The sequence below is a fragment of the Mastigoproctus giganteus genome, chromosome 6 (assembly GCF_048544385.1).
Source record: "Mastigoproctus giganteus isolate SK-2022 chromosome 6, ASM4854438v1, whole genome shotgun sequence".
NCBI lineage: Eukaryota > Metazoa > Arthropoda > Arachnida > Uropygi > Thelyphonidae > Mastigoproctus > Mastigoproctus giganteus.
The window spans coordinates 196,817,713-196,836,673 of NC_143580.1; the positions used below are offsets into that span (position 1 = coordinate 196,817,713).

The window sequence follows — 18,961 nt, forward strand, 5'->3', positions numbered from 1 at the left end:
TCTACAAACTTGGACATTAAGCCTGATATACCTTCATCAATATCACTGATAAATATACAAAACAACAATGGGTCCAACACCGAAACCTGAGGGACACCATTAATAACATTAGTCCACATAGAGCAGTATCCACTGATTGCCACTGTCTTCTCCCACTCAACCATCCTTTTATCCATTGTAGCAACCTGCCCTTAATGCCATACTGCTCCAATTTGTACAGTAGTCTTCTATGTGCAACAGTAACAAAAGCTTTCCTGAAATCCATGTACATGATATCAAAATTATTTTTTGCATCCATTTCTTTTGTGACCATATCATAGTATCCAATCAAATTGGTCAGACAAGACTTCCCCTTGACAAATCCATGCTGGGTCTGAATTATTACTGCTGTCTTGTCTAGATGATCTGCAATGCTTCTTTAACCAGGGACTCTTATCATTTTCCCTGGAACAGAAGTCAAACTAACAGGTCTGTAATTACTCGTGTCACCCTTTGTGAATTGGAGATACATTTACACATCTCCAGTCCGTGGGGACTTACCCCGAGGGTGCTCATCCAAGGATGCTCTCATAATTATGGCAAAGGGTTTGCTTACTTTCTTTCCCACATCCTTTAATATAACTGGATAGATACCATCTACCCTAGGTGCCTTTCTTATGTTTAACTTCAAAAATTTCTCTTCCTCTTGGTTCTCAGTTATTACAAAATCATTTAACTTCCTGTTACAGTTTGATAAACATCTGGCCCTTTCCTTCTTGAATAACTCCTCATGTGTGAATGTAGATGGAAAATACTCATTTAGTTTGGCAGCTATCTGAGAATGATCATTTACAGTCAAACCATTGATATCAAGTGGACCAATCTGATTCATTCCCTCACTTTTAGAGTTTATATAAGTAAAGAAGCCTTTTCTGCTTTTCTTTGTATCCTTTGCCAAAGATTTTTCATACTCTGCCTTCGTTTGCCTAAACTCCTTTGTGACTTGATTACAGATCAGCTTGCATAAATTGTCACCTGACAATTTATGTGCATCTCATGCATTTTTCTTCTTTGCCACAAGTCTCATTAGTTCATCTGACATCCATTTGGGCTTAAACCTTGAACAGTATTTCTTAGTTGGTAGTAAAAGCTTAGTAGCCTCCAAGATAAAGTCCATGAAAGCTTCCCATTTAGAATTTGCTGTTGGTAACATCATCAGTTTATCGCACTGTATAGAACCTAAAAAATCTATGAGACCACTATAGTCACCTTTACGAAAGCAAAAACCCTTCCCTTTACCCCTGATGGTAGTTATATCTTTAAGTAAATCCCATATCAGTACACTGTAATCACTGCCTCCTAGTAGTTCCTTTATCTATAAATTCTTAATGCATGAATAATCACTGCTGATAATCAGATCAAGAGTATTATTCCCCCTGGTTGCCTCTCGAACATGTTGCTGTAGAAAACAGTCATCCATAAAAGCCATGCTATTGTGCAAGTGACCAACCCACAAGTTCCAGTCAATATCTGGGAAGTTAAAATCCCACATTATAAGGCACTCAGATTGACTGGTCCACTCTATTTCTCTGCATAATTGTTCATTGTACTCATCAGAGTCATTAGGCCTATAACAAACTCCTACCTTCATTTTTGCTTTCCCAGTGCTTATGTCACACCAAACTTACTCAACATTGCACTGTCTATCTATGTCAACTGGATGCACTTCCTTAGATTTTGTGTTTCTTAACTAATAGCATAATCCCCCTCCCTTCCTATCCTGTCTATCCTTTCTTATACATTGTACTCCCAACATTCAAAATTCTGCATCCCTTATATCTGAGTGACACAACGTCTCTGATATGATGACCCAACAATATCTGCCTTGGATGTCTTAACCAGCACTTCAAATTCATCAAATTATTTACTATACTTCTAGCATTGGTGTACATGCAAGTATTTGTGCACCTGTGCTTACTCTTAGTTGCTCTAACACAGCAGCCTATGTATTTGCTTGTTTCATGACTCCCAGCAGTTCCTGAAATCCCCAGCAACTTGCTTTCCGCACTACTGCTCATTCCAATAGAAGCAGTGCAAGAATCATTTCCACCTCTGCCTATGGTTACTGTTAATCTGTGAATCCTCCCCCAAGCTAACAGTTTTCTGACCCACCTAACATTGCTTCGATAGCATCAGCAAATATTTTTGCACCTTTTCTATTTAAGTGTATTCCATCCCTGTAGAAAAAATCTCTCCTGTTAACAAGCACAGACCATGCTGAGAAAAAATTCTATTCCATGAGCCTTGCACAATCTCTCCTGGATCGAATTGATTGACAATGCTCTCATCATATATTCCCTCCTATCGTGTCTGGGCAGGATTGCAGACAATTTCAAATTTAACCCTAACTCGCAAATTTTTTTTTTATTAATGACGTTGGCATGTTTTGGTCTCAACTTCACCCATTAAAAATGGCTTTATCTACATCTTCCACAGGCATAATTTCATACGCTCTGACTGGCTCCCGTTTCCTCAAACAGTTTGAAAATCGTAACACAATTTTTCAGAATGGTTGACACAGTACACTACTGGCAGGGATACAAAATTTTAAAGCGGTTTATTTTTTTTTTAACGTCCCAATCTACCCTATTAAACACTTCCACTTTTTTCCACTATACTCAAGAACTTCCTCTTTGACATTGTAAGGTTACTTGCACAGCAGCTAAAACAAAAGCGATTTAGGGACCACTTGTACATTCCATACAGAGACAGGTGAAATTTGCTGAAAGTGTGGATGACTCATTTCTGTGAAACAACAAGTGAATTTCCGGGATAAAGGAAAATCACTCTCTCCTAATTCTCTGATAGGGTACTTACAATAGAAAACAGGTTGACCAGAGCCAGTGTCCATGTCGAGAATATTACTTAATCTTTGCCAATGACTGTGTCAACTGCTATCTGTGAACACATAGATAGCAGTTGACCAGAGTGGGCTTTACGAGCAACACTAAATTGTGGAATGCTCTTAAGAATTAAACCCTTTAGCTATTAAAAGTTAAAGCGATTAATTCATAATCCTTTTAGCTCTTAATTTGTGATTCCAAAAGCATCTGCTCTATTGCCTAAAGGCCAGAGGTGCAAACAATGCATACCTGGGTCTCCCGAAATAGTTCGTTATATGGAAATTTTCTTCATTATACGGAAACTATATTCAATGTAATGACCAAGGGGAAATCAAAAAAGTTCGCTACATAGAAAAATTCGCTATATGGAAGTTTGTTAAATGAGGTCCGACTGTAACTTCTAATTATAAGTTGTGAATCCTCTCATCTGTCTTACAATAACTCGTTGGCATCTTTTTCTCATGGGGAAAATGTGGTTTCAGTATGTATTACACTATAATTCATTAATTTGTTTAGTTCATTACAATCGATGTCACTGTGGTCGCTGATGAACCATTATTAAAAATTTGTATTGAAAGAGGATCATACAGGGTGTTTCAGTTAAACGTTTCAAAACTTCTAAGAGGGGTAGGGTACATCCTGACAACTCGAAATCATATAGCAATGTGGGGTCGGAAATGCTTTCCTGAAGCGGTGTTGTACACAGAAGCACCATAAAGAAAAGAGACCGTAAGTGAGAAATCGTTTTAATAATACATTAAAAGAAGCAAAAGGTACATGGATTAAAGTAAGGGTTCGAAGTTTCTTCCACGGGCTACAATGCACGCCTCACGTCTCCGACGCATGGACATCCGAACATTCTGGAATACTCCAGGCAGCGTGTCCAGACACAGCAACCGGAGGATTATGCACCTCGTTTTGCTTTCGGACAGTGATACCTTGGAAAATGTGCTACAAATCCCCTTTTTCCTGCTGAAGTGTTGTTTTTCGATGAGGCATCCTTCACAAGGGAAGGGATTTTCAACACGCATAACGACCATATCTGGACGGTCAAGAACCCGCATGCAATACGACGTCGTGCAGCACAGATTCGATTTTCGGTCAATGTATGGGCCGGTATTATGGGAGATCACCTCAACGGACCTTACCTGTTACCGTGTCGTCTAACCGGACCTATCCATTTGATCTTTCTGCAGCAAGTATTGCCACAACTTTTGAGAGATGAACAGATTTCTGCATCGACGCAACAGACAATGTGGTTCCAACACAATGGAGCCCCTGCCCATTATAGCGGAGATGTTCGTAACTACCTGGATGTCACATTTGGTCAACAGTGGATCGGACGTGGTGGTCCCGTGCCTTGGCCTGCTCGGTCACCCGACCTATCATGTCTTGATTTTTATTTCTGGAGTCATATGAAATCGCTAGTTTATGATACCCCTGTTGACAATGTTGAGGAGCTGGTTGCAAGAATCGCAGTAGCTGCAGAAGAAATTCGAAATTCGCCTGGAAATTCTATTCCAGAATGTTCGGATGTCCATGCGTCGGAGATGTGAGGCGTGCATTGTAGCCCGTGGAAGAAACTTCGAACACTTACTTTAATCCATGTACCTTTTGCTTCTTTTCATGTATTATTAAAACGATTTCTCACTTACGGTCTCTTTTCTTTATGGTGCTTCTGTGTACAACACCGCTTCAGGAAAGCATTTCCGACCCCACATTGCTATATGATTTCGAGTTGTCAGGATGTACCCTACCCCTCTTAGAAGTCCTGAAACGTTTAACTGAAACACCCTGTATATTTCTTTCCACTGGCCAAAAGTAATTATCTTAAAGTGAAACTTCATTCTGGTAGCATAAGGGTGATATTAGTAATTTAGATAACTGCCTACAATGTATTACAAATGGAACTTCTGTGTACTACTACAAGATGCATATTAAAAACAGCTATCTATGTAACTGATTTTAATGGTTCCCAGTAATCACAAAGTTCAGAAAGTCGATTTGAATATCTTCTGTTGTGAAATTTGGCACTGGGTCATAATTACTGAGTTGGTCTAATCATTCATTTATCACAATTCATACACAACTAAAGAATTTATTTGATGCTGAAGAAGCAACTTCTTATAATGCTTGTGCTGGGTATACATGCTGGATCATAATTATTGAGTTGGTCTAATCATCCATTTATCACAATTCATACACAAATCAACTAAAGAATTTATCTGATGCTGAAGAAGCAACTTCTTATAATGCCTGATGCTCCTTGTCATCAGGTGAAAAGTGTAAGTGGGCACTTCTGTAATTACTTTAGCTTCATTTCTGCATTAGAGGTTCGACAGTAATGTGTTTACATTTGTTACAGGTGAAAAAATGGTTGGAAGAATGCTCCATTACAACTCTTAGATGGGCAGGAAACAGCCTGGACTTGAATCCTATAGAGAACTGTTGGCATCGTGTGGAATCTGCAGTTACCAGAAAGAAACAAAAGACCCTTTGTGAACTTCAGGAAGCCATAATTCGTGTTTGGAACCATGAACTATCAGTTGGTTATCTTCAAAAATTGATCTTGTCAACACCTCGACAGTGTGCTGCTGTCATCGGGGCCAGAGGCGGTTCAACTAAATATTAGTTTGTGCCTAGTGAACTTTTCATTATGTTTTCCATTTAAAATGAAGCTGAAGCAAATTGAGGGCTTCTGATAACATTTCAGCCATAATTGTCGTATTTACCAAAACTGTTGTATAAAAGTTGCAAATGCTCATTTTGGAATATTTTGAGAGCACCTGTCAAATATTACTTAGCTTTGCCTTAACTATCAATAAATATGTTTTGTTTATATTTCCATTTGTGATGCTAGTCATTAATGTAAAAAGGGTTAGAAATGTGAAACTCCTACAGGATACATTTTCTTTGAACACCAGTGTACATTCCAGCAATAATTACATTAATTTTGTTGAATTTACATTGATTGAATTTACATGGATTATTGCTGTTCCAGCAATAATCCATGTAAATTCAACAAGATATGTCTACTTTCATTTCAAATCAGCAGTGAGTATATGCAACAGTTCAGCTATAAATGATCTGACCAATTTTCTTAGAAATTAAAGTTTTTAAGCTCCCCCCCCCCCCCAACTCTCCAAAAGGTTACTTCCAACAAGAGGGAACAACATGCTATATCCTTGATGTTGCAATGACCAATATTGCCCTAGTATTTTGGAGATGGTATAATCTCAAATGACTTATGGCCAATATAATCTCTTGATCTAAGTTCATCAGATTATTTCCTGTGGGTTTATTTTAGGAAACCTACTTTTCATTCAAAACAATCTGAATTCAATTCACTTCAGAACTTAATGAGAAAAATTGGACTTTTTTTTTTTTTTTTTTTTTTAATTCAAAAAAAGTGTGCGTGCATCTGTGCCTGTGTGTGCGTGCATGTGTGCGTGACTGCAAGTTTATTTATTACAATATTACAAAAAATGAAGTTTTATTGCACCAAATTTCTAACTTCATTTTTCTGTGCTACTGGTTGAAACTTCTGCCCATCCTTTGCTTTTGCTCCTTTTTACATTCTGATAGATCTGTTGCATTTTTTGTCTATAGACTGAGGCACTAGCATCTTACATTTTATCTAATTCCTGCACTGTTGATCTTGGTAAATCTCATTCTATCATATAAAGCTCATCCTATTCAACATCTCCTTTGGTTTTTCAACAGAGATTAGAAGGGTCTACGTTCTGCATTTCTCCGGTTAACTCGTGATTTAAACTCCATTCTTCTAATTTCATATTCCACTGGCACTTTTTCCTTTCAGCATGGAAATTTTGTATTAGTACTGGCAAATGATGCAATAAAGCAAACTTATATAGCATCAGCCAAAAAGAAAAAAAAAGAAAAACACACTACCCACAACCCCTCTAAGAATTTACCACGTTCTTTAAAATTATTCAAACTACCCACTTCTACAACACCAGATGAAAGTCTGTTCCAAAATCAACTACCCGCTGGCTGAAGGCTAATTTCCACACATCTATTCTGCAATCATCCTTCCTCAATTCAAATCTATGTCCCCTTCATGTGTTGTCTGAGCAAGAGAAAGAATGTATCAATATATATATACAGTCAATTTCCTGGGATATATACAAATTAGTTGGCACAAATAAATTTAGAAATACAACAAATCCCTGCCTTTCAATTACTGTCCTATTTTATATACTTCAGTTTTTTCTAATGTATTGGAAAGAGTTCAGGTACATTCATTAACTCTAACTCTAACACTATTGAAACCTTCTGCTTGATTAATGATTACCAATTCTTTCTGTATTGATTTCACAAACATATGGTTGACATAATCCAAGAATGGCAGACACACATTAGCTAATAATAATATAAAAGCATCAGATAAACATCCATGATGTCAAAAAAAAAAAAAACACCTATATAAATTTAGGACTATAAAACATGAAGCAAGAGAAGGTAAATAACATCACTGTATAGGTAACTAAAATGGCAAACTAAAGTGTCACATACATCGTAGAGGTGTCCCCCTCTACGATGACCTCCGCTGCCAGCTTATCACAAAGCCGACTTATATACCAAAAGGCAAAGAAAACCACTTACTGGATACTAAGGAAGAGTATCAAGCTCTCACCAACTATGCACAGCAGCTTTTCTTGAGGAGAAGACAACAAATTGCAGCGACATGATAAACCCTCTACTAAATGAACCCAAGGACCCTGATGGTACTGGAAAAAGGCAGCTAAACTTGACCAGCATTACCATCATTGGTGTGAACTACCATACATTCTCTAAAATGTCACCCCCAAAGATTACCTTTAAATAGAGACAACCCACAAATTAAGACAATCTAAGAAAGACAAAAGGTTCTTATACTTCTGGACTTGACTCTCACGGATGTGACCAATAAGACAATCTCCTAGATAAAGACTGACAATGCCACCGGTGTGCCATTGGATGTCAACTGCTTTTCTTGGCCAACTAGCATTCCAAACCGGGTACCCTAACTTGGTTCACTTTAATACCCCCTCTCCTGGTAGGGAGAGGGAGGGGACGGGTTTCTGTCTCCTCCCCCTCCCTGCCACCCCCTTTTTTTCTCCTGGTGGGGCCAGTCCCCACTGACCTTTCTGGGGTTGCCTTCCCTATCATCCCCACATTTCTATCTGTCCCCCCCTTCCTCAGTCTTCACCCCTACTCTAACTAAATATGCATTTTATTTTATTTTATTTTATTATTTATTTATTTTATTATTATTATTTTTTTTTTATTTATTATTTTATTTTTTTTTATTGATTAATTTATTTAGTTTTATTTTTTTATTATTTATCATTATTATTTTTATATATTTTTTTATTTATTATTTTATTTTTATTTTTTATTGATTTATTTATTTTATTTTTATTTTTTATTGATTTATTTATTTTATTTTTATTTTTTATTGATTTATTTATTTTATTATTATTTTTATTTTTATTTTTTTTTTTTTTTAGGCCCTTGCCACTGAAATCTTAGGAAATTAGGTGGCAGGGCCTGCCAGAGTACTTACTTCTAATGCGATCCCCCTATGCCTGACCTGCCTCCTCGGGGCTAAGTGTAGGTAACGGGGGGGGTCCCACTAGGGGCCCAATGGCTAAAAGATCAGAGGAACAACACAACATGACACTACACAACATAAACATGTACCTTACACTTTTTAAAATCTCTGGCCTTCACAGTGTTCTGTGTTTCTCAAACAGAGTACACAACATGGAGATGGGGGAAACCCCTTGGGCCATTAGACAATGAACACTTTACACTTGTCCAACTGCACATGTAGTAGTAGTAGTAGTAGTAGTAGTAGTAGTAGTAGTGGCACTTGATGCAAGAAAGCAAGTGTAGGAGCTTATGCAGCATCAGCCAAAAAAAAAAAAAAAAAAAAAAAATCACACCATACCCTCCAATTGCCTGTCCAGTTCCTCCTTAAATTTATTTAACCTATCAACTTCCACAACGACAGATGGAAGTTTGTTCCAGCAATTAACCACCCGCTGGCTAAAGGCAAATTTCCGCACATCTATTCTACATCTATCCTTTCTTAATTTGAACTTATGTCCCCTTAGGTTCGTATTCTGAACAAGTGGGAGGATCCCATCAGAATTCAGCGTGCTCAACCCATTCAAGGCCTTATAGACCTCAATCAGATCACCGCGCAGGTGCCTAGTCTCCAGCCACTGCAATTTGCAGAACTTAAGCCTCTCTTGGTAACAGAATCCCTTCATTCCCCTCACCAATCGTGTTGCTCTTCTCTGTACACGCTCAAGCAAATCTACATCCTTCCTAAAATAAGGCCTCCAGACCTGTACGCAGTACTCAAGGCGTGGCCTGACCATTGCCTTATACAGAGGGACAATCACCTCCTTTTCCCTGCTAGCAAAATTCCTATATATCATTGACAAAACCCCATGACCTGCCCTAGCAGCCTGTCTACATTGCTCAGAAAACTTCATATCTGACTGCACAATTACTCCCAGGTCTTTTTCATTTTCTACCACCTTAAGTGTAGTACCACACAGTTGGTACGTTTCTCTGGGGTTACTTCTACCCATATGCAGTACTTTGCATTTGTCAAGGTTAAACTTCAGTTGCCACTTCTTAGCCCATCTGCCCAAATTATCTAGATCCTGTTGCAGTAGCACACTGCCATTACTGTCATTAACAACCCTGCCAACCTTCGTGTCATCTGCAAACTTCAACATTAAGCCTGATATACCTTCATCAATATCATTGATAAATATACAAAACAACAGTGGACCCAACACCGAACCCTGTGGGACTCCACTAATAACATTAGTCCACGAAGAGCAGCACCCATTGATTACCACCCTCTGTCTTCTCCCACTTAACCATCCTTTTATCCATTGTAGCAACTTACCCTTAATACCATTCTGCTCCAATTTGTACAGTAGTCTTCCATGCGCAACAGTGTCAAAAGCTTTCCTGAAATCCAAGTATATGATATCAAAATTATTTTTTGCATCCAGTTCCTTTGTGACCACATCATAATAACCAATCAAATTTGTCAGACAAGACTTTCCCTTAACAAACCCATGCTGTGTCTGAATTATTGCTGCAGTCTTGTCTAGATGATCCTGCAATGCATCTTTAACCAGCGACTCCATTATTTTACCCGGAACAGAAGTTAAACTAACTGGTCTGTAATTATTCGTGTCACCCTTCGAACCTCCTTTGTGAATTGGGGATACATTTGCACATCTCCAGTCCGTGGGAACCTCCCCTGAATCCAAGGATGCTCTCATAATTATGGCTAAGGGTTTGCTTAGTTGCTTTGCCGCCTCCTTTAATATAACTGGATGGATCCCATCCGCCCCAGGTGCCTTTCTTATGTTTAACTTCAACAATTTCTCCTCCACTTTGCTCTCAGTTATTACAAAATCATTAAGCACACTGCTACAATTTGATGACCTTCTTCCATTTTCAAACTGTAATGATTCCTCACGTGTGAATGTAGATGCAAAATACTCATTCAGTTTGTTTGCTATCTGAGCAGGATCATCAACAGTCGAACCATCGATGTCAAGTGGACCAATCATATTCAGCCCCTTCCTTTTAGAGTTTATATAAGTAAAGAAATCCTTGCTGTTTTTCTTAGCATCTTTTGCCAAAGATTTCTCGTAATCCGCCTTTGCCTGCCGAACCTCCTTTGTGACCTGATTACAGACTAGCTTATATCTGCTACAGGCTTCTGCGTCGCCTGACAATTTATATGCATCCCATGCATTTTTCTTCTCTGTCACGAGTCTCATTAGTTCATTTGATAACCATTTAGGCCTAAACCTTGAACAATATTTCTTCATCGGTATGAAAAGTCTAGTAGCTTCCACGATTAATTCCTTGAATGCTTCCCACTTAGAATTTACTGTTTGTAACATCGTCAGTCGTTCCCACTGTACAGAATTTAAAAACTGTCTGAGACCACTGTACTCCCCTTTACGGAAGCAAAAACCCTTTCCTTTACCCCTGACGGTAGTTACCTCTTTGAGTAAATCCCACTTCAGCACACTGTGATCACTGCCACCTAGTGGTTCCTTTATCTGCAAATTCTTAATACACGAATGATCACTGCTGATAACCAGATCAAGAGTATTACTTTCTCTGGTTGCCTCTCGAACATGCTGCTGCAGAAAACAATCATCCAATAAATCCACAAAAGTCTGACTAGTGTGTGAGTGACCAACCCACAAGTTCCAGTCAATATCTGGGAAGTTAAAATCCCCCATTATAAGACATTCTGATTTACTGGCCCACTCTATTTCTCTGTACAATTGTTCATTGTACTCATTCGAGTCATTAGGCCTATAACACACTCCTACTCTTATTTTTGCTTTTGCAGTGCTTATGTCACACCAAACTGACTCAACAGTGCACTGTCCATCTATATCAACTGGATGCACTTCTTTTGATTTTATGTTTTTCTTAATTAACAGCATAACACCTCCTCCCTTTCTGTCCTGTCTATCCTTTCTGTACACATTGTACTCCCCAAATTCCAGTTCTGCATTCCTTATATCTTTGTGACACCACGTCTCTGCTATCCCAACAATATCCGCCTTTGATGTCTTGACCAACACTTCAAATTCATCAAATTTATTTACTATACTTCTAGCATTGGTATACATGCAAGCATACATGCTCCTATGCCTATTCCTTGTTACCCTAACACATGCCATATACCCAACTATTCCAGGATGACTGCCATCCGTCCCTGAAACCCCCAACACCCCTCGCTCCAGGTCGCTTCTTATTCTAATAGAAGTTGTGCAAGAATCACCTTCACCTCTGCCTGCGGTTACTGTTAAACTATTAGTCTTTGTATCCCCCCAAGCTAGCAGTTTTCCGACCCACCTAACACTGCCTCGATAGCATCAGCAAATATTCTTGCACCCTTTCTATTTAAGTGTATCCCATCCCTGTAGAAGCAATCTCTCCTGTTAACAAGTACAGTCCAGGCTGAAAAAAATTCTACCCCCTTGAGCCTTGCACAATCTTTCCAGGGCCGAATTGATCGACAAGGCTCTCATCATATACTCCCTCCTATCGTGTCTGGGCAGAATTGCAGACACTTTCAAACTCAACCCTAATTCTCGGCTTTTTTTCAACAGTGACCTGTACTTGTTGAGTAATTCTGCCGGTCTCCTACTCTTAATATCATTAGTGCCAACGTGTACAACTATATCACCTTTTGTGCCCTTGAAAGATGATATCCGCTCTACAACGTCATCAACCTTTGCCCCTGGCAGACATACCCTGGTCCTGTTCCACCTATCCTTTTTACATAGCATGTTCCCCGTTTCCCTGACAATAGAGTCACCAACAACTAATAGTTCCTGTGGGACCAGCGCATTCTGCCTTGGGGGTTGCCGCTGTGTTGCGTGATGACCAAGTGCAAGCTCTGGCATTGATGTGGGCAGCTGAGAGCTTGATGGGCCCCTCAATTTATTTCCTTCGAGGGCATCCACCCTGTCCTTCAAACTCTCATATAGGCCCATAACAACGCTGAGTTGTCGCCTGATTTCCTTACACTCCTTACATCGCGCACACACAAAGACATCCCCCATGGCAATATCGTGTTCCGTTCCAGAGAGTTCGGCAAACATTTCACAAGCTGCACATTTTTTTAGGCTGTGACGCGTTGGAGAATCGCCCCCCTCAGTTCTCCCCCGAGTCACAGCACTCCTGCCACTTTGTGCCCGTTGCTTTGCTGCTCTAGTTCGGGGCATGGTAGTTTAAATTAATAAAATCAATAAATTAAATGTCAGTAGTATTTGAATAGAAACTATGAAATAGAAACAGTGAAGCGTATTACTATATAATTATGCGTTAGAGCTACCTCAATTAAAAAATTTGAATTCCCTACAAAAACTTTGAATTCCCTATATACAAAAACAATGGCTACAAAAATCGAACAAAAATAACGGTTTTACCTATCGTAAGTAAAATCCACAAAAACTCTTTATCTAAATTAAAATAAAAAATAACCAGCGTAACTATAACTATATGACTACGTATTAAGTACAATATAAAACAACAATCATGTAAATAAAAGGCAAACACTTATCGTTTTTGCGGAGCCTGTAACTGTCAGCTGTAACTTTTAAATAGAGTCAGCGCCCTCTCCTATTCTGGTTGGCCATGTACCATGGCCAACCTGAACAGTTGTGCACTGAAATGTCCAAAGAAAGGTTGGAACCATTCAAAACAACCCTGTGCCAGCAAGCTGGCAACAGCATTTGCAGACTCACTCACTCCCAGAAGACAGGACAGAAGAAGACAAAGAAATAAAGAAGAAAATAGCATAAAGGGGGAAAAAAAGATGCTTTTATCCACATCTTTATCTAATGCTGCCCAAAGTAGTCCACGAAAAGGAAATTATCATTATATGAATAAAGGTACAACAAAATATATAAATATTTTTGAGGGGAGAACCAAATTGCAATTGGCACCCAGGCACCACATTCCTTTGGAACGGCCTTGTTCACATAAAAGTTGATGAGCAGACAATAAACTATGAATTAGCCAGTCAGTGTAATTATACTCCTACTAAAACTAAATAGAAATGTACATTTCTTTATGGGAAGTGCTATTTATCAAAGGTTAGGAGTGAGGCAACTCACTGTGTGAGGTAACTTTTCTTTACAGGAAGTGTTATTTATGAAGGGTTAAGAGTGAGGTAACTCATTATGATTTACTTTATATGAAATATATGATACTTTTATATGCAACTGTGGTTTCCATTACAGTTATAAATTTTAATGATTTAAATCGTCTTCATTTGGCACCTACCATATTGGGGAAACTAATCAGAATTAGGCTGTCAGCTCTTAAGTTGAGGAGCCTAGTTACTAACTGATGAAGAGACATTAATTCCAATTCCCCAAAATGGTCCATCTGGGTAAAGGCACTGACTGATAATAAAGGCAATATATTTCTCTTCATGGGAAAGTCCAATTTATTTGAAGATTAAGAGTGAATTAGATCATGATTTACATTGCAACAGAGGATAAATGCTGCTATTATATAAACCTTCAGCTTGCTGCTATAGCTATGAACAGAATGATGCATTTGCCTGATATTCATGATATTATTTGACTGATATTCATGATATTATCATTGTTATGAAATAAATATTTAATAAAAACTAGATAGAACCTGCAAAACTACAATTTAAGAGTAAGTCAAGCTTACACTAAACACAAGACAATTCTGCAATCACAAGATAGAAACGATAATCTTAGTAAGATATAGAACTACTGGGAAAGGTGCAAAGAAGAGTAATAAGATTGAAGACTGCCTGCTAAGCATTATCCCTATGACAAAGGCATAGAAGATGTGGTCTGCAGAGCTTAGCAACTAATCACCTTTTAGGGGAAGATATTCTCACTGGTTGAGTGATACAAGAACCAGTGGATACAACTATAAAGTCTTAGGGAAGAACAGTAGATGAGTCACTATGATGTGGAACATTGGAATAGGTTGCCTGCAAATGTGCCTTGGCAAAATTTTCTTTGAACTTTGCCAAAGCAGAAAGTTTTGCAAAATTCAGAGGAGAATCAGATGGGCACTTTTTGACAATGGGAGTAATATGAGCAATTCCCCCATTGCCAACTATTACAAAATAAGTTTGTTTCCTTGCATCATTATGACATTTTAATACTAGTACTATGATATATGTAGTATGCCTTTTAAATCAATTAAACAATATTATTGGGATTTATGTTTAACTTTTTTTAATTTCATCAATGAAAGGGACCAGTCTTAACTGGAATTCAGTGATGTAATGCTACCTAATATCGGAGAAATTTTTAAATGCTCTTGCTCTTAATCTTGCTCTTTTCTTTTTGTATGATATAATTATAACCACTATGGATTTTTAATAAGTTGTTAAAGAATTATATAAAACACAGTCCTATAATAAATGGATATAAGAAAAAATTAAGGAAACTAAACTACCAAATAAATAAATCATTAGCTATATCCATTAGACGTGATAAACTGTCAAGTCAATATCCCTTAACTTAAAAGAATTCCTCCCCCCACCCCATGTACTTACTTTTGCTAAGCTTCGTAGAGTCTGATATCTACTGTGTAGTTTTGCCACATAAGAGGTAAGGCTTGTATCTCCTCTAATCTGCTCTGTTTTTGCAGACAGACTAATAAAGTCTTTTTGCTTTGCATAAATTTCTTCTTCCAGTTCCTATAAAATATTTTATGATAAATCAAAAATAAAAAATTGTCATTCTAAAATAAAGAAAACCAATGAGTGAAATAGCAATTCTAAGTACAGACAAAGATAGTAGAAGTGTGACCTGCTTCAGAGATTCGTATGATGTCTTGTGAGGCAGAAACATGAGTTTTTATCATGATTGCTTTGCATTACCACAGTGGTGTCCAACCTTTTCCTGTACAGGGACCATATTCAAATTTAGATTTGTTTTGTGGGCCGCACTGAATGATTAAAAAAAATTAGTGTGTTACATTTTCCATATCTTTTTACATGTAAAAGGAAGTTTCTAGTTTCATAGTACCGTTTCTTAATTTCAGGTTATGTATAAAAAATGCTAATTCCCAACACTTTTATGTGCAATATATCTATGTCAGTGATTTATTTTTTTTTTTTTTTTTGATTTTATTATTAATATAAAAATATGATTTACTTTTGTTTTTTTAAAAAAATACCTTACTTTTGGTTTTAAATGCTCACTTCAGAAAATTTGTAACCTGAAAAGGATCACTGCTTTTCAATATTAAGGTAAATAAATACATATAATGATACAGCTAAAATTGAAAATATTCGAAAACTTTATTAAGTACAATACACAATAGCATTTACTGAACAAAACTTAATATTTAATGATATGATTGAGGATGGATGTTTTTAGATAATTGTTCAAAATTTGGTTGAAATTTTGTGACGGCAATTCTTAATATGGGATCAAGATTTTCATCCGTTATTCTGTTTCTTTTTAAATATTTATTTGATTTTATGTGTGAAAAAATTTGCCCGCAAACATACACTGATCCGAACAAAGTAGCCATTCTCATGGTATTTTCTTTTATTAGCAGAAAATCTTCAGATGGGAGAGCCCTTTAGAATTAAAGTAATTTATTTTCGCAGTTCATATACTTATTTTTGAACCATACTTTGGTTCAAAAAGTATGGTTCATACTCTGGCTTGAAGATCAATAATTTCAAGTTGCAAGCAAAGATTGTATTTCCAGAAATAGAAGTAAATGGATTCTCAAACAAGCTTATGTCTTTTTCATGGATCTTATATCAGTAAATCGACTTTCAAACTCATTAAAAGGTAATTGTAATAACGAGAGACAACAATTCTTTGAAAATAGGTGTTTCTCTTTTAGCTCAGTACAACATTGAAAGTGAACCAAATTGTCTTCCTCAATTTGGGATTTAAATAATAACAACTTATTCTGAAATTATTTGCCTTTTTTGAGACCTATTTGAGACCTATTTGCCTTTCCTTTTCTTGTAGTTTTAAATTAAGAGCATTTAAATTACTAGAAATATCTGTAAGAAATGCAAGATCAAACAGCCGCTCCATATTTGATATTTGTTTTATTAGTTTCCCTTTTTCTGTCATAAAAATATCAATTTCATGATGCAGATTAAAGAAACGGTATAACACTTTTCCATTACTAAGCCATCTCATTGCACTATTTAAAATTACACCTTCATATTCAGTTTCAATTTCTGAAAGAAAATGTTGAAACATACAGTGATTAAGGCCATGTGATCTTATAAAATTTACAGTTGAAATAATCACATTCATAACGTGTTGGAGATCCAATACTTTCCCACAGAGAGCTTCTTGAAGTACACTGAAAGGACAGAATTCATGGGATACCTGGTTCGTGGGCAAAACAGCGCTGTCACCCCTCTTGCTAGTGGATGAACCCACCGTTTGGCAGGTATATAGGTACACTGCATTCATGTAAATGACAATTCGATGTCAGTATGGATAGACGTCATGAGTTAACTGATTTTGAAACAGGGATGATAGTGGGTCCCCATGGGTCACTCTATCGTGGATATGGTACAAAAATTACACTATCCCTGTTTGGCAGTATCAAGAATGTATTGGGAATACGGCATTTACGGAATAACATCTCATCATGGACAGCATTACAGACAGAGAAAGGTGGTGGATGAACATGGCCGTCGACATCTGTCTTGCATGTTTCAGCCAACCGGAGGGCGACAGTAGCACAAATCACTACCAACTTCAACAAGGGAGGAGCAAGAAACGTCTCCACCAGGACCATCAAGTAATCATTAGCCACAATAGGTTATGGGAGCCACCGACCCACCAGAGACCTTTACACCTTTAAGACTATGCTGCAACTGGGCAAAAGAACATCGGCACTGGACCTCAAATGATTGGAGATGGGTCTTCTAGTCCGAAGAGTCCCATTTTCAGTTATTTCGAGTGCATGGGAGGGTGCATATCTGGCAGAAACTGCACAAAACTATGCATCAGTCATGTCAACAAGGAACCGTTCAGGCAGATGGATGGTCAGTAATGGTCTGAGGTGTGTTCAACTGGCACACATTGGGACCTCTAGTATGTCTAAGTGCATCTCTGAATGGTCCAGGTTACGTGTCCATCCTTGGAGACTATCTGCATCCCTTCATGGTCATCGTGCACCTACAGGACAATGGACTCCTCAAGCAGGACAATGTACCTCCCCACAGAGCTGTGGTGACTATAATATGGTTCGAAGAGCATTCTGCAGATTTTACCACCATGGAATGGCCTCCCTATTCACCCCACATGAACCCTGTGGAGCATCTTTGGGATGCTGTGGAAAGGTCCGTTCCAGCTTTGGATCCTCCACTCAGGAATGCGACGGAATTACGGACAGCAGTGCAGCAAGCATAGATGGAAATAACTGTGAACACTTTCGTGAACTAGTAGACTGAATGCCTTACCATGTGACTGCCCTTATCCAGGTGAAAGGTGGGCCTACCTGTTACTAGGCAGGTATCCCATTATTTCTGTCCACTCAGTGTACAATGCAGTGAATTCCAATCGGAGGTTCAACTCCGATATCTGTCTTTTTCTTGTTATTCTACCCATAAGTCCAATGTTTTTACCAATCATATTCTTTTGCACCATCAGGGGTTTGCTTACCTCCTTTGCTTCCTCCTTTAATATAACTGGATAGATCCCATCCACTCCAAGTGCCTTCCTTATTACAAAATTACTTCCTGTTAGAGATTGATAAACTTCTGGCATTCCCCTCCTTGAATAACTCCATGTGTGAATGTAGATGCAAAATTCTCATTCAGTGTTGACTTCTACAAGGTTTTTAATACTTAATCCTAACTTTTCAATAGATTGGTTAAATCTTCAACTGGAATAAAATTATTATTAATTCCACGTATAATGATAAAGAGTTAAGCTGTGTCGTTTACATCAGTACTGTCATTCAGTGTCACACTAAAATATTTCATTTGTTTTGTTTTCCAAAAGTTTTTTGAACCAATTCTTTCCAATATCTTCTACTCTTCACATAATTGTTTGTGGAGACAAACTAATGTCTTGTATGATTGTTTGTTACTCTGGACAAATTTCTTCCACAACTTTTAACAAACAACATTTAACAAATTCACCATCACTGAAAGGTTTACTTTCAAAAGCGATCAAATATTAAATTTGATAATTGGCACTTACAGCAAATAAATTTCTTGACTGATACGTTTTCAGTGTGTTTTGTTGTTTTCTTAATTCGTTTTGTAACTTTCAACGCTTTTCATTTCCCAACACTCCTTTATATTGGACATATGCTTGGAATCATAGTCATTTTAAGTTATATTCTTTAAAAACTGACATAGTCTCCTTACACACCAAACTCACTGTCAGTCTACCTTTTATTAAAAACACGACACTTCAAATCGACTTTCCTCTTTCGGAACATTTTTAAGGGTGATTTTTTAATTCAATACAAATTAATAATAATTCAATACAATGAACAAGTTA

The 18,961-nt window shown here is 37.6% G+C and overlaps 1 protein-coding gene across 3 annotated transcripts in view; it reads right to left on the bottom strand.

Moving 5' to 3' along the window:
* The window catches only part of LOC150084856 (muscle-specific protein 300 kDa-like), a 1,257,473-nt gene that overhangs the window by 1,165,812 nt on the left and 72,700 nt on the right, over positions 1 to 18,961 (bottom strand). For all 3 annotated transcript variants that reach the window (XM_090376651.1, XM_090376652.1, XM_090376650.1), the window contains exon 8: positions 15,013 to 15,156. In XM_090376651.1, coding sequence (XP_090232777.1) covers positions 15,013 to 15,156 — 144 coding nt within the window. The remainder of the gene's footprint in view (positions 1 to 15,012; positions 15,157 to 18,961) is intronic.